The following is a 16,054-nucleotide window of genomic DNA, read 5'->3' as shown; positions in this document are numbered from 1 at the left end:
AATGGCATTGCACAGGGTTGGGCTGGATGACCTTTGGAGATTCCTTGCAACTCGTAAGGTTGTCTGGTTTGGGGGCCTGTGGCAGGACGCCGAGTGGGAAGCATGGAGCGGCCGCCACGGGCAACTGGCCCAGAAAGAGAGAGGGAGGGAGAGGGAGAGATCGAGAGTGGCAGCCAAAGTCTGGCAAGCGGCCGTCTATGCTCAGTGTTGCGTCAGCGCCAGTGTGCAAATCCCTTTGCTGAGTCTGCAATGCTCAGCAGGGCTCTTTTTCCCTCTCTCTCATTCTTTCCTCCTCCTCCCTCCCTCCTCCTCCTCCCTCTCCCAAGCCCCACCCAGCATAATGTGACTGTCAGCCCTTGGGTTCTGTGTGGGATAAAAACTTTTCGCGCACCTCCCGAACATTTCATTTAATAAAAAAAGAAACCAACGCAAAACCGCAGCGCTGCTGGCTGGAAGGAGCGAGAGCCTCGGCTGAGCACCACAGACAAAGCGGACGACGCCTCTGGAGAAGGATTACATACATATTTTTCCTCCCTCTTTGAAGGGGCGAGATTCACCTTGTGCTTTTTTTTTTTTTTTCTTTTTCCCTTGCCACATCCGCAAGAAAGGATCTTTTCTTCTCCCGAAGGGTTTCCCCGCCACGTGAGGACCTGCCAACCCGTCTGGAGACAAAGGATACAATTTTCCGCTTTGGGGAGAAATTTCCTGAAAGGGTTTTTTATTTCGTTTTCGGGAGCGATTCGGCGGAGAAGGCGGCGTCTCCTGGCGGATTTTGGTGAGTCCCTTTATGGCCCGACGCGGTTTGGGTTCTCTTGTAAGCAGATCCTTTTCCCCACGCCCCACACCCGAGCGGTGGGGCCCGTCCGTGCCTGGCTCTTGCTCCTCCGGGGTCGAATCCTGCGCCGCTTCGGCAGTTCCTTCCCCCACCCATTCCCACCCCCATCTCGAAGGGAAATGCTTTCCTAGGGGCTCCTCTCCAAACCGGCTAGACAAAAGAGTTCCCAGGGAAACGTCTGGCCTCGCTCAAACCTCCTTTCCGTGGATCACATTTCAGAAGATCCCTTTGACATTTTCCATGTCGTCGCTGGGGCTTCTGTGAGGAGAAGGGGTAGGGGGGTGGGGGCAGGCAGGCAGAAATCAGAACCAGTCTTTCCACCAAGAAAAATCCGTCAAGCGTTTGAGTTCCAATTGCCACTGCGGCTGTGCGTTTTTACGCACGCACTGGTCTATCGAACAGACAGACTCACGCGGGTCTATTGTACACGAACGCACGTCTGTGTCGTGCGCACACGGGTCTCTCTCTCTCTCTCTCTCTCTCTCTCTCTCTCTCTCTCTCTCTCTCACACACACACACACACACACACGTCTGCCTTACAAGCACACAGAGAGAGCGTCAATTCACACACACACGTAACCCATGAGACTTGCTTCACTGAGTAAGCTTGCAAAGCGCGCGCCGCCGTGGAGCTTACTCCCGAGTAAGCGGGAAAAGCGCCTCAGATCGGGCCTCCTGAAGTCCCACGAACTAGCAGCCAATGGATCTTTGCATTTTCTCTCTCTCTCTCTCTCTCTCTCTCTCTGCCCCCCCCCCCCTTTATAAAGAAATTTCACCGGGTTATCGGGAAGGCTCTCTGAAGGATACCATGTTATTTTTTTGGAGAGGGGGCTCTTGCGGAGGGCGGGGGGGGAGGAGGAGACTCACACCATTCATCAAAAGCTCCTTTCTTTTGCATCCGAGTTTCCCCCCCCCCCTCCTACCCGCCCTTGCCGTGTTAGAGAGAGAGGAGAGCGAGCCAAGGACTCCTCAAGAATAATCTTCTGTTCTTGTGGATAAGAGACGCAGCCACATTCCGGGGTGGGGTGCGGGTGGCCCCCTTCGCCCAAACAAGATTAAACCCCCCCCCGTACACACCACTAGAATATATATATATACAGTATATATATAATGTTCAGCATACATTTATCCTGTTTAAGTGCAGATGCAGAGAGCCTTGTGGTCATGAGAGACCAAAACCATTTGGGATTTTATTGGAGGGGGGGCGGCGAGAAAAATAATAATCGTCCAGGTCTGATGTTTCTGTCGGGGGTGCCGAAAAAGAGAGAATTGTTTGCTCTTTAGCTTTCCCAACACAGCCCAGCCTAAGCTTCATTCCTTGAGGGCTAGAGGCTTAATTCACACACACACACGGGTGTTTCTCAGGAAGCTGCAAAACTGCAAAATTATTTAAACAATTTTTGGGTTTGTGTGGGTGGGTGTTTTCTTCATTTTTGGGGGGGGGGGAGGGAGAGGGTGGTTTGTTATAACACCGCCTCTCTCCTCTTGTCTTTCCATGGACTTCTCTGTCCATCTACGGAAATGGAAAGCAAATTTGTGCCTTAAATCCATGAAACGCGAAGGGAAAGAAAACCACTTTTGGGGGGAAAAATTAAGATTTGGAAACTCTAGTCCGTAATCTAACTGGCTTATTTTTCAAGACATTGCTCGATTCAGCTGTGGGGTTTGAGGGGGGGGGGGGCGGATATTTGCTTTGCCAAAAACTGGGGAGGCGGAGGAGCCACACAAACCACACAGAAGACCCACACCCTGAAATGTATTCTGCCCACGTAGATATTCCTCTCCGTGCGTCTCCCACCCGCTCGCATTGTTAACGCTGCCCATTCATCTGCTCTCCCGTTCCCCCGCCCTCTTCCTCTTCCCACCCCGTATTTCCATAACCCGATCAAAGGGGGGGGGTCTACTTTAGCCTTCCAAGGACACAAGACCCCCCCCGCCGCCCTTATGCCTCGAGGGCGCCGCTTCCAAGAGGGGGTACCTGGGCTCATATGTCCCAGTGGCTGACCTAAGCACCTTGCACTTTGAACCCCAGCCGCATGAGAACCACCATTGTTTGCTCCCGGCCAAATGCAGTCTGTTTGTATTCAGAAGCTTGCAAGAAAACTAGACCTTTGTTTGGATAGTAGTGGAGAATAGCCTTGGCCCTGTGTGTGTGTGTGTGTGTGTGTGTGTGTGTGTGTGTGTTGTTTTCCAGACTTTATTTCTTATTTTTATTCATTGCATTTATACGGCACCTTTCTCAAGGTGACGCGGGTGGCGCTGTGGCTTAAACCACAGAGCCTAGGACTTGCCGATCAGAAGGTCGGCGGTTCGAATCCACGGGGTGAGCTCCCGTTGCTCGGTCCCTGCTCCTGCCAACCTAGCAGTTCGAAAGCACGTCAAAGCACAAGTAGATAAATAGGTACCAGTCCGGCGGGAAGGTCAACGGCGTTTCCGTGTGCTGCTCTGGTTCGCCAGAAGCGGCTTAGTCCTGCTGGCCACATGACCAGGAAGCTGTACACCGGCTCCCTCGGCCAGTAAAGCGAGATGAGCGCCACAACCCCAGAGTCGGCCACGACTGGACCTAAAGGTCAGGGGTCCCTTTACCTTCTTCTCAAGGTAGAGCACCTAGTTCTTCCCCTCCTCATTTAATCCCCAAAAACAACCCTGTGAGGTAGGTCAGGGCTGAGAGGCAGTGGCAAAGCCACCAAGGTGACCCAGTGAATTTCATGGCTGGGTGAGGGTCTCTCTCCCAGGTCCTAGCGCTCATTTGATCTCTGTGAGGTGGGTCAGGCTGAGAGGCAGCGGCTGCCCCCACCCCAAGCCCCTCAGCTCCGTGGCTGAGCAAGGATTCAAACCCTGGTCTCTCCGAGCCTAACCACCACACCGCAATGGCTCTCCGTTGTTCCAGGCAACCACTGCGATTGCCTCTTTCGCGAGCCTGCTGCGCCCATTGCACACACCTGTTCCACTGAGGCACCGGGTTTCCTTTCCCTGCTGAAATAAGCCAGAGTAATCCCTTATCTAATAACCTCTGTGGGAGAAAGAGGAGATGCTGGGGGCTGGGATCTCTTCGCTCTGAGGACTTCTGGAGGTGGGAAGTATCGCATAAATCTTTCCCTGCGCCTTTGGTTAAGAAAGGAGGCGAGTGGGCGAGCCAAGAATGTGTCATTCGGGCAATCGGGTTCGTTTTATTTTCTTTTTTCCCCTGAAACGCCCTGTGCGGTTAGCAGAGGTTGTTGAGGAGTACGGCACGGGGCACTCTCCTGCCTCACCGCTTTCGGACCTGTGCACACCTTGAGCGTCGGGGGGGGGGGGGCGAAAGCCGCAGCGGCGCTATTGCATTTCGCGGAAGGTCGTTCGCGCTGCTGGCAAAGGTGGGGCTGGCATGGCCCCCTTTTGCCAGGCGTCGCAAGCTTCCGGGTGGCTGGGGACTCCTCGTCAGAGAAGGACAAAGAGCCCGGTGTGACCCAGAAGCTTGCTCTTAGGCCAAATAAGTGCCAATCTTCCAAGTACGTTGAGTGTGGCACTCGCAGTCTGCTAGGACCTCAGGCTTACTGGGCCAAAGTTGGGGGCCAAGGGAGGGTCTCTAGAATGGCTAGGAGGTCTTCCTCACCCGGTAGCCTTCTGTTCCTGCGAGGTAGGACCGTGCGTAAAAAAGCACTTTCCCATGGGGAGAGGGGTGGCATTTCCAGGCGCCTGTGTTTTCCGCTTAGCTTTTTCCACGCCTTCCAGCGGTGGCCGTGTGCATCCCATAATTCTCCTGCTTCCCTTTATTTTGCCGAGAAAGGATCTCTCTCTCTCTCTCTGGCCTGCCTTGCAGATCTGCACCCCACATTTAAAGCACATTCAGCGCCCATTTAAAGCGCCTGCCACACAAAGAATTGTGGGAACTGTAGTTCCAGGGCGCTGGGGATTGAGGCTCGGTGGCGGAGCAAGCTACAGTTCCCAGAATTCTTTGTGGGGGGGGGGTCGGGTGCTTAAAGTGCACAGGGCAAGGGCCTTTGTTTGGGAATCTCTCTGCAATGCCTTTCCTCAGCAGCAAACTGCACTCTGCACATAGAATCATAGAATCAAAGAGTTGGAAGAGACCACAAGGGCCATCGAGTCCAACCCCCTGCCAAGCAGGAAACACCATCAGAGCACTCCTGACATATGGTTGTCAAGCCTCTGCTTAAAGACCTCCAAAGAAGGAGACTCCACCACACTCCTGGGCAGCAAATTCCACTGTCAAACAGCTCTTACTGTCAGGAAGTTCTTCCTAATGTTTAGGTGGAATCTTCTTTCTTGTAGTTTGGAACCATTGCTCTGTGTCCGCTTCTCTGGAGCAGCAGAAAACAACCTTTCTCCCTCCTCTATGTGACATCCTTTTATATATTTGAACATGGCTATCATATCACCCCTTAACCTCCTCTTCTCCAGGCTAAACATGCCCAGCTCCCTTAGCCGTTCCTCATAAGGCATCGTTTCCAGGCCCTTTTCCTTTCACCCGGCTGAGCCTGCTTTGGACTGAAGAGAGCCAAGCCCCTGTGACATATTCAGGCGTAGATTTATTTGGGTAGGTGAGCATCCCTTGCTCCCAAACCCCTTGCAAGCCTTTTCCTGAAAGGGCACTCGCTACGTGTTAAACCCCAATACGCAGAGTTAAAGGTAAAGGTAAAGGGACCCCTGACCATTAGGTCCAGTCGTGACCAATCTGGGGTTGCAGCGCTCATCTCGCTTTATTGGCCAAGGCGGCGTACAGCTTCCGGGTCATGTGGCCAGCATGACTGAGCCGCTTCTGGCGAACCAGAGCAGCGCACGGAAACGCCGTTTGCCTTCCCGCCGGAGCGGTGCCTATTGATCTACTTGCGCTTTGACGTGCTTTCGAACTGCTAGGTTGGCAGGAGCAGGGACTGAGCAACGGGAGCTCACCCCATCATTGCGGGGATTCGATCCGCCGACCTTCTGATCGGCAAGTCCTAGGCTCTGTGGTTTAACCCACAGCGCCACCCGCGTCCCATCAATACGCAGAGTTAGGCCCATTGAAATTAAAGGACTTAAACCAGCCATGCCCGTCAATTTAAACCCGCGAGTAAGAATTAGATATATGACTTGGGTATTTTGGATCTTTAAAAAATCTACCTCCCTCTGAAAAACACGTCAAAAGGGAGTGGGGGAAGGAACATTATTTTTAAAAAGAAATCTGCATCAAAGATGTACCGTTTTGCTTACGAAACTCTCTTAAGTTGACATATAGCCCCCCCTTTAAAAAAAAATTCTGGGATCACCCCAGGCAGTTCACCACCGAAGAGGGGATTTCAGCCCTTTGGCCCGGCCACTCCTCCCCCAAATATGCCTTAAACCCCCCCCCAATGCACCTATTGTTCCTGGGGCTTTTAAATCTCCCCTTTCCCCACAAGGGGGTGCCCTTGTTTTGCTGGCTCAATCCAGAGCCAGTCCCCGTTCTGTTTTGGCTGACAATAAGACAACTGAGCGGAATAAGCTCCTTGCCGGAAGAAGCACGTTCAGGACCCAAAGGGGCTTTGCTCAGCACGGACAGGATCGGGCCACCCTTCAGCAGCTTCATAAGCTTCCCGAAAAGAAGAAGGAGGAGGCGTTGGGGGAAAAAACCCCAAAACCTCTCCATCACTGTGCGTCACGACCTCAAAGGACCCCAGATTTTAAACCTGTGGGTGTCAGATTATAGATGACACGGCTTCGTAGGGGTTCCTCGTCATCTTGTGCTTGCGTTATCCTCTCCCACCAAAACCCACCGTTCCAGGGAATAATATTCCCCCTGCTGGTAAAATTGTTCCCCTTGTCTCTAGATCACTCCAACTCAGTTTTCTTAAGAGGTGTGCATGTGCAGGAAAGCTCATGCCAATAACAAACTTAGTTGGTCTCTAAGGTGCTACTTCGGGGACGCGGGTGGCGCTGTGGGTTAAACCACAGAGCCTAGGACTTGCTGATCAGAAGGTCGGCGGTTCGTATCCCCACAATGACAGGGTGAGCGCCCGTTGCTTGGTCCCTGCTCCTGCCAACCTAGCAGTTCGAAAGCAAGTAGATAAATAGGTACTGCTCCGGCGGGAATGTAAACGGCGTTTCCGTGCGCTGCTCTGGTTCGCCAAAAGCGGCTTAGTCCTGTTGGCCACATGAGCTGTACGCCGGCTCCCTCGGCCAGTAAAGCGAGATGAGCACCGCAACCCCAGAGTCGCCTACGACTGGACCTAATGGTCAGGGGTCCCTTTACCTTTACTTTTAAGGTGCTACTGGAAGGAATTTTTGTTCTGCTTTGTTTCAGTTTTCTTACGCTATCCTGGGTGTCTGCAGAGCTGGAGGGGGGGCTGGCGTTTTATCTAAGACCCCCAGGGCCCATCTGCCCTCTGCGTTTAAAGTGATTATCGCAACATTTTAAACAGTCCCCGCAAATACCTTATTTTTTGCTCTATAAGACGCACCAGACCACAATGCGCACCTAGTTTTTGGAGGAGGAAAGCAAGAAAAAAAAATTGTCTGAATCTCAGAAGCCAGAACAGCAAGAGGGATCACTGTGCAGTGAAAGCAGCAATCCCTCTTGCTGTTCTGGCTTCTGGGATAGCTGCGCAGCCTGCATTCGCTCCATAAGACGCACACTACATTTCCCCTGACCATTAGGTCCAGTTGTGGCCAACTCTGGGGTTGCGGTGCTCATCTCGCTTTATTGGCCGAGGGAGCCGGCGTACAGCTTCCGGGTCATGTGGCCAGCAGGACTAAGCCATTTCTGGCGAACCAGAGCAGAGCACGGAAACACCGTTTACCTTCCCGCCAGAGCGGTACCTATTTATCTACTTGCACTTTGACGTGCTTTCGAACTGCTAGGTGGGCAGGAGCTGGGACTGAGCAACGGGAGCTCACTACGTTGCGGGGATTCGAACCGCCGACCTTCTGATTGGCAAGTCCTAGGCTCTGTGGTTTAACCCACAGCGCCACCCGCGTCCCTTTTATCACACTGGTGATAAAACACCCCAAACCCACAAGCGAAATATTAGCTAGGTCTACCAACAATTCACACCCGCCTCCATCAACCAGTCCCTTGCAGCAGTGTTCTGGCTGGTCGAGAGTGCCTCTGAGGACGTACAGAGTGATTTTCCCTAGCCGTTAGCCCTAACCACTTAGCTAATTTACGGTTTAAATTATGGACAGGGTTTTTTCAGGCCCTCCTGCTCCTCTCATTTGGTAAAGGACTTGAGAATAATCACCGCTGGGACTTAATTCTGAGTAAATAGACGCAGGATTGCAAGCATCTGTTATAACCCAGATGTTTCATCCCAGACCCAAAATCTATTGCTGTACTCAATCCTCGTCACCCAATCTGCAGCAAAATAATAATAATAATAATAATAATAATAATAATAATAATAATAAATTATCCACATTGAGAATGCATCGATCCGTATAATTTCTAGCCAGCTATCTTCTACTCGGAGTAAACCCACTGAAATGAATGGACCTCAGTAAGCCACGCTTGTGAATTTCAGCGGGCCCATTTTGCGTACGGCTTAAACACTGGCTGCAACCCACCCAAGAAGTACATCTAATATAGAATTTTGCTTGTTGATTAATATTGCATTATCGGCTAGGCAGTTAACGCATCTCCCTCGGTAGTTTATTCTAGAAACGCCATCTTCTTTCCGCCACAAATCTTAGGTATCCCCTTTGCTACGTTCAGTGAATTTGCAGATCTAACTCTCAAAAGGACTAGAAACTTTTGGAACGTACCTCTCAAGTCTCAAGAAACTGCTTTATAAGGAGTCTGGGCGTTGGTTCATTCAGCTCACGATTGTCTGTGTGGGGCCTCGATGGTGCAAGTAGATTCAGAAGGAACCTCCTGCTGGATTAATTTTACCCCCAGCCAGCGGTGGGTCAGGATGGATGACCTCTGGGTTCCCTCCCACAAATCCTATAAAGACTCGAGGGTGCCGTTTGGAATCGTAGCAGTGACGGGATGAAGGCAACAACCCCTCTCAGCATCAGGGAATAACAGCGCCGGCTCCTGGCTCTGACAGCCCGGCCTGTGCAGCAAGGCAACGTCGCCTAGTGGTTAGAGTGTTAGATGGGAACCGGAGAACTGAATTTGTACCCCTGTTTAGCCAGGAAGCTCATGGAGTGACTTTGGGCCAGTTCTGCTGCCTGCCTGCCTGCCTCTCTGTATCTCTCTGCTCCTAACCTACCTTATAAAGTTGTTTTAATAATAATAATAATAATAATAATAATAATAATAATAATAATGTTCTGCCGAATTGCACACGTAGACATTTCCTACCCCAACATTGCAAGAGGGGAATCATTGGTAGAGAACCTGCTGGATGGATGGGGTATAAAAATTATTATTATTATTATTATTATTATTATTATTATTATTATTATTATTAGAGGTTGAGTCCCTCCCATCTGCAGTTTCCTTCCTGGAAACCCTAGACGGGTTTAGTAGACAAAACTGAACTTGATAGACCAACAGCCTGCCTTCTATGTCCCTGTTTCTGCGGCACTCTGCGCATGCACCAATACATTCTTTGTTTATCATATTTTCACAGTGCTTCCACAAGGGAGCTCAGGCCTCTAGCTTGCTAGATGCATGTCCTGAAAAGAGAGTTTTCACCTTAAGGTTGTATCCAACCCATTTTTAACCAGAGTAGGCCATTAATTTGGACCATGGAGGTACATAAATTTCCATTGGGTTTATTCCAGCTATAACCTAACATGATATAGGTAAAGGGAGCCCTGACCATTAGGTCCAGTCGTGGCCGACTCTGGGGTTGCGGTGCTCATCTCGCTTTACTGGCCGAGGGAGCCGGCGTACAGCTTCCGGGTCATGGGGCCAGCAGGACTAAGCCGCTTCTGGCGAACCAGAGCAGCGCACGGAAACGCCGTTTACCTTCCCGCTGCAGTGGTGCCTATTTATCTACTTGCACTTGACATGCTTTCGAACTGCTAGGTGGACAGGAGCAGGGACCGAGCAACGGGAGCTCACCCCGTCGCGGGGATTTGAACCGCCGACCTTCTGATTGGCAAGTCCTAGGCTCTGTGGTTTAACCCACAGCGCCACCCGCGTCCCATGATATAGCTCTACTTTTAAAAAGTGGTTGTGGGACGCTACAGTTCTGTGGGGCACAGATGTATTTATTTCTGATTATTAATTCTGCAAAAGCAGGGAGGACTGCAGTACAGGGCTGTTGTATTATTTTGTCGCAGGGGATTAATTTGGGGTTAATTAATAACGAGTAGAGATTGGGTTTGTCTGGATACAACCAGGAAGCTGGTTTTCCCCTTCTGGACTTCTGTGTATTTGCACAAGAGGTTTAGCAGAACAAACTCTGTGCGTGCTCAGAGGCACTGTTAATCAGCGAATACTCATTCAGGACAGGTCTCAGGGGCAAGACCTTGATAGGGGAGTTTGGGGTGGGTGGGTCAGTGAGCAAGGAAATATTTTGCAAGGCTCTATCAGTCTGGATAGACAGAAATGGGAAGACATGAAAAGGAGGGGAGTCAGTTTTGAGTTTTCCTCGCCAGATGTCTCCTGAAAAAAACCTAATTATAAATACCCCTTGCTCAAATGCGGAAGGCATGTGAAGAATTTCAAGTTACCCTGTGAAAACGCAAACTTTCTCCTCCCCCAAATGAATGGGACAGGGAAAGCATTCCCTAATAATAATAATAATAATAATAATAAGCACTTTAAAACAACTCTCATAATTTAAATTATCACCGTCTTCATAAATCAAGACAATAAATAATGCCTGTTTACAAGAAATAAATAAAGGAGAATTATATTTCCAGTTTTTGAGTTTCCAAGTACCTAGTCCCTGCTGGGTTTATTTCTGTGAAGGTGCTGGTAAGCCACTCCCATTCAGATGAAACCACACCCTGACCAGCTGACCAGTTCAGTTGGGGCCATTCTGTAGTGACCATGCCTATAGGATTAACTTTCTAGTATTTTGCTTTGATATATCCCTGCGGAGTGAGTCCTATTTTATGTTGCGAACTGCCCTGAGATTTACAGATGTCGGGTGGTAAATAATAATAATAATAATAATAATAATAATAATAATAATAGTCAGACGTACAGTGGTACCTCGGGTTAAATACTTAATTCGTTCTGGAGGTCCGTTCTTAACCTGAAACTATTCTTAACCTGAAGCACCACTTTAGCTAATGGGGCCTCCTGCTGCCGCCGCGCGATTTCTGTTCTCATCCTGAAGCAAAGTTCTTAACCCGAGGTACTATTTCTGGGTTAGCGGAGTCTGTAACCTGAAGCGTCTGTAACCCGAGGTACCACTGTACTTGGTTCATAATTTTCAGTGATTTGAGTTTGTGCTTTGTGATACAGATACCGTTTTGTCTTTTGATACCTCATACACCTCTTTGTGGGGACGCAGGTGGCGCTGTGGGTTAAAGCCTCAGCGCCTAGGACTTGCCGATCGAAAGGTCGGCGGTTCGAATCCCTGCGGCGGGGTGCACTCCCGCTGCTCGGTCCCAGCGCCTGCCAACCTAGCAGTTCGAAAGCACCTCCGGGTGCAAGTAGATAAATAGGGACCGCTTACCGGCGGGAAGGTAAACGGCGTTTCCGTGTGCGGCTCTGGCTCGCCAGAGCAGCGATGTCACGCTGGCCACGTGACCCGGAAGTGTCTCCGGACAGCGCTGGCCCCTGGCCTCTTAAGTGAGATGGGCGCACAACCCCAGAGTCTGTCAAGACTGGCCCGTATGGGCAGGGGTACCTTTACCTTTACCTTTTTACACCTCTTTGTGAGGCTCTTGGTCCAATTAAAGGTAAAGGTATCTCCAGCACTCCCAGGTGCCCCTTTGCCTCTTAGGTAAAGGGACCCCTGACCACTAGGTCCAGTCATGACCGACTCTGGGGTTGTGGCGCTCATCTCACACACACACGCCTTCCCGCGATGTATGCAGTTTTTTGTCGGAGAATTGCATTGCAAAATTCGGCCAAGTGTGGATTTTAGCCGCATTTCAAGCCACAAATTCTTTTGAGGTGGACGCTGTGCTTTGCATTAAGGTAAAGGTAAAGGGACCCTGATCATTAGGTCCAGTCATGGCCGACTCTGGGGTTGCGGCGCTCATCTCGCTTTATTGGCCAAGGGAGCCGGCGTTCAGCTTCCGGGTCATGTGGCCAGCATGACTAAGCCACTTCTGGCGAACCAGAGCAGCGCACGGAAACGCCGTTTACCTTCCCGCCGGAGCGGTACCTATTTATCTACTTGCGCTTTGGACATGCTTTCAAACTGCTAGGTTGGCAGGAGCAGGGACCGAGCAACGGGAGCTCACCCCGTCATTGCGGGGATTCGAACCGCCGACCTTCTGATCGGCAAGCCCTGGGCTCTGTGGTTTAACCCACAGCGCCACCCACATCCCAATTTGGTCCAATTAGCGATGTACAAACAGTATTGTTAATAACAGTAACAAACAAACTGATAATAACATAGTAATATGTATTGGACTGGTCGTACGCAAGAAAAGCTATCCTAAACCTTTAAAAACTGGATACAATATTCCTATTGTAAATTGTATGTTATTATCATGACTTATTGTTATTATTAATTTATCATCATCACTTATTACATTTATATACCACTCTTCCTCTGATGCTCTTTGTGCGTCTCAGGGCTCCAAACCTTCCCTTTAAAAAAAAGAAAAACCCACTATTTTTCTTTTTTTAAAAAAAAAACATTAATTAGGACAAAAAAGACCAACCCTCCAGTCTCCTTGCAATTAACATCCTCCCCATTTGGGCTTCTATATAATCTATCTATTCATAAGGGATTTGATTTGGATTGTATCTTACCAGCCCTACTTTCTTCAGTTTAAGCTTGAATTTTGCTATAAAAAGCCGGACACGACTAAACGACAACAACAACAACATAATCTATCTATAAATCCATATATGTGTGTGTGTGTATAAAAATATTTATAGATATATACATATATATCTAAATACATATATATTTATGTGTGTGTATATATCTGTATATATATATTTATGTATATATATATATATATATATATATTTCTATTTTTATATCTATATCTATCTATATATATATAAACACACACACACACACACACACACTACAATCGATCTCACACACGTCTCATTCTTTAATACTGTAACGTTCTTTGTTGTAGGAAGAATATATTATGAATGGCCCTTTAATAATAATAATAAAAAAAGACCGGGGTGGGGGAGGAAATACGGGGGCCGGCTCTTACCCCTCCCCCCCAAAAAAGGCGTGTGGGCGGAGAAGGGGGGTAAAAAAAAAAACTCCATCTTGGCCCCTCCCCCTATGGCTCGATGGCGCTGGTCTGCGCGGAGCATCCGGTCTCCCTTTCCACGTGGGGGAGAGCCGCCCGCCGGTCGCCATTGGCCCTCCGCGGTGGCGTCTGGGCGTTCGGAGGGCTGGGATTGGCTGGGGTGGGGGAGAGAGAGAGCAGGAGAAAAGAATGAATGGGGAGGGGAGAGAGGCTCCGCCCCCGTTTGGAACGTTGATACATTATAACTTTCGCTCTTCGGCGCCGCCCCGCCCCCCTCCCTTCCTCTCTCTCTTTCTCATTCTGGCTCTTCCCCTCTTTTTTATCTCTTCCTCCTTTCTTCTGCGCTGGTTAGTTTCACGCCAGACCTCGGGAGCAGCAGCAGCAGCAGCAGCCCTGGCGGCGGCGGCTGCTTCGCTGCTCCGTCTGTGTGGCCGCGGGTTCGAGCCTCAGGTGGGGAGGAAATAATTTAAATATATATATATATTTTAAAAAACCTTTTAAACTATATTTCAACCAGGAGACAGCTTTGGGGGTTTTTTTTGTGCGCGTGTTTTTTTTTTACAAAGTCGCTTTCCCATTGTCTTTTAAGTGGGAGGGAGCGTGAGTTTTGGGGGGAGGAGGACAAAGGACGTCGGCTCCCTACGCGATCTTTGCACGCGAGCGGCGGCGTGGGGGGGGGGGGAGAGAGAGAAAGAGAGAACGGAGAGGAGGACGTCTGTAAAGCTTGCATTTGGATTGACTCCGGCGTCGTGTGAACGCTCGAAGCGGAGTCGCTCCGGTTTCTCGCGGGAAGCGCTCCTTTTGTCTGATCCGCGTCTCCTTTTCTTCCCCAACCCCCCCCCCCAAAAAAAACTCTAGGTAATCGAATGGACCACCAACCCACCCCCAGGAGCTGCAGCCGGGGGCCTCCAGCCTGCGAAGCCGTTCAGAGCGAGCCGTCCATGAATGTGCTCGTTCACACGACCACCGGGGCCCGGTATGAGCTGTCTGTGCCCGTGGAAGAGACGGTGGAAGGTCTGAAGCGGCGGTTGTCCCAGAGGCTGAAGGTCCCGCGGGAGAGGCTGGCGCTGCTGCACAAAGAAAGGTAATTACACGTGTACGCGTGTGTGTGTGTGTGTGTATTATATTGCTAATTCCCCCCTTCCTTTTACTTTCTTCCTCCCCATCCCGAATACCCGTGTAGAGGAGCTAGGTTTAAATCGGGAGCTCGCAGCCTGCGAAGTTTTACTCGGGAGTAGACCCACTGACGCTAACGGAGCGTCTCCGTGTCAGTGGGTGGTTGTGAACCCTGCTCGGGAGGAGACCCGTGGAAAGGGATGTGCCCGAGTTCGCTGCGTTCGGTTGGGGGGGTGTACGAGCTCTACACGGGAGTAGACCTATTGGAAGGAATGGGCTTGAGGAAGCTGCGCGCCCCTTTAATTGCTCAGGGTCAGATCCGGATGAGAGCTTGGGCTCCAGCGCCTCGCTTTTCGACTTGCATCCCGGACCCCGAGGCGTTGTTCTACTCGGGAGTAGGCTTCCGCAGCTGTATCCAAGAGGGCTTAATCCCAGAGCAAACAGGGCCTGGTGGGATCTCTGTGTGTGAGGGTTTGGGGTGGGTGAGAAATGGTCTACTCGGGAGTAAGCTCAGCCGGGAAGCTTCGCCGTGCAACTTTTTTAGAAGGGCAGGAAAGTGTAGCGGATCGCGCTCAGAGTAGACCCGTTGAAATGAGTGGAAGCGAGTTGCAGACTTGGGTCCGTTCCTTGCAATGGCTGGATTTTGACCCAGGAGGGGCCAAAAAATAAAAATAAAAATCGTGTCTGCTTGCTTTTGTGGGGTGGGTGTGTTTGCACCCGTGTTCACACGCATGACACACTCGTGACCCTCCCCCTTTTTATATATCCCTGCTATAAACCTGTCTTTTCATACGTGTTGGTGCATATTTGCCTAGAATGTATATATATTGTCGGGTTCCTTGGATAGCACCAGACTAGGATGTGTAAAAGGGGTGTGTTTATAAAAGAGATTCCTTCAGCCTAGATTTGGTGTGTCCCTAAAATACTTATTGTCCCCAAATAGCCCCCACTTCCATTTCTCTCCCTGTTTATGAACGGGGAGGGGGTCTCGAAAAACCACTCTGAAATCGCCCACTTAAAATTTGAGATATTTGGTGAGAATATTTATGTGGGTCCTTGCATGGGATGGCTGGTTTTTTTCCAGGGGGGGTATATTATTCATACCTATTCCCCCCCCCAAAAAAAATCCACCCTGGCCTCTTTTTTGGGGTTCCCACAAAAGGGTTTGTCTGGGGCATAGATGGAAATTCTCAATGTGGCCCCCAAATCTACCTGCCCCCCCAAAAAAATCCTGGCCTGGCTGTCTCCCTCCTGTCCTTTGTTCCGAAGGTTGATTCTTGGAATTGCAGGACGCGCCCCCCCCCCACAATATACTCCGTCTCTCTGCAAACCGTACCTGCTTAAAAATAAATCAATCAATATTTGAGCAGCCCTACGTTGCAGGGAATCCGAAACATTGTATTCCCATTTTTTTCAAATTTATTTATTTGTAATTATACAGAGGATTTGTGGAACTCTAATTGCAACAGTAGCTTATAAGGGCCAGGCTGGGGGGGGGCGTCTCTCCTCCTCCCCCTCCCCCTCCTCTCTCTCCCTTTGTTTAACAAAATCTCAGCTTTGTTAGGGTACTGAAAGGCAGATCAGTTCCTAAGATGCAAGGAAACCTTGCCTTTATATGAGGAGCCCTTGAGGGGGGGAAGGCAATCTCCCACCCCCACCCAGATTTGTCTATCTTCCCTCCCACCCCCTGTCTGATCTGCTTTTTATTATTTTTTTAAAGCATAAATCTCCCAAAAAAATCATTTTTATGTTCTCCCTTCTAGGTAAAAATAGGGGACAGTCCAAAGTTAAAAATCAGGTGCCCCCCACTCAAAGGGAACAGTAATGTCATTTTATTCTATA

General features: G+C 50.0%; 1 protein-coding gene across 2 annotated transcripts in view; it reads left to right on the top strand.

Moving 5' to 3' along the window:
- The first annotated feature begins 348 nt into the window (after window positions 1–348).
- MIDN (midnolin) overlaps window positions 349–16,054 on the top strand; it is a 47,219-nt gene continuing 31,513 nt past the window's right edge. Inside the window, exons 1-2 of one of the 2 annotated variants that reach the window (XM_079960755.1) lie at window positions 349–775; window positions 13,955–14,180. In XM_079960755.1, the coding sequence (XP_079816881.1) occupies window positions 13,963–14,180 (218 nt within the window). In that variant the 5' untranslated portion in view covers window positions 349–775; window positions 13,955–13,962. Of the gene's footprint in view, window positions 776–13,406; window positions 13,547–13,954; window positions 14,181–16,054 lie in introns of those variants that run through there. The other variant, XM_079960756.1, reaches the window with a different exon arrangement.

This window comes from Podarcis cretensis (genome assembly GCF_951804945.1).
Source record: "Podarcis cretensis genome assembly, chromosome: 18".
Lineage (NCBI taxonomy): Eukaryota > Metazoa > Chordata > Lepidosauria > Squamata > Lacertidae > Podarcis > Podarcis cretensis.
The sequence above is the reverse complement of the archived record's forward strand: the minus strand, read 5'-3'. Positions and strand labels throughout refer to the sequence as shown.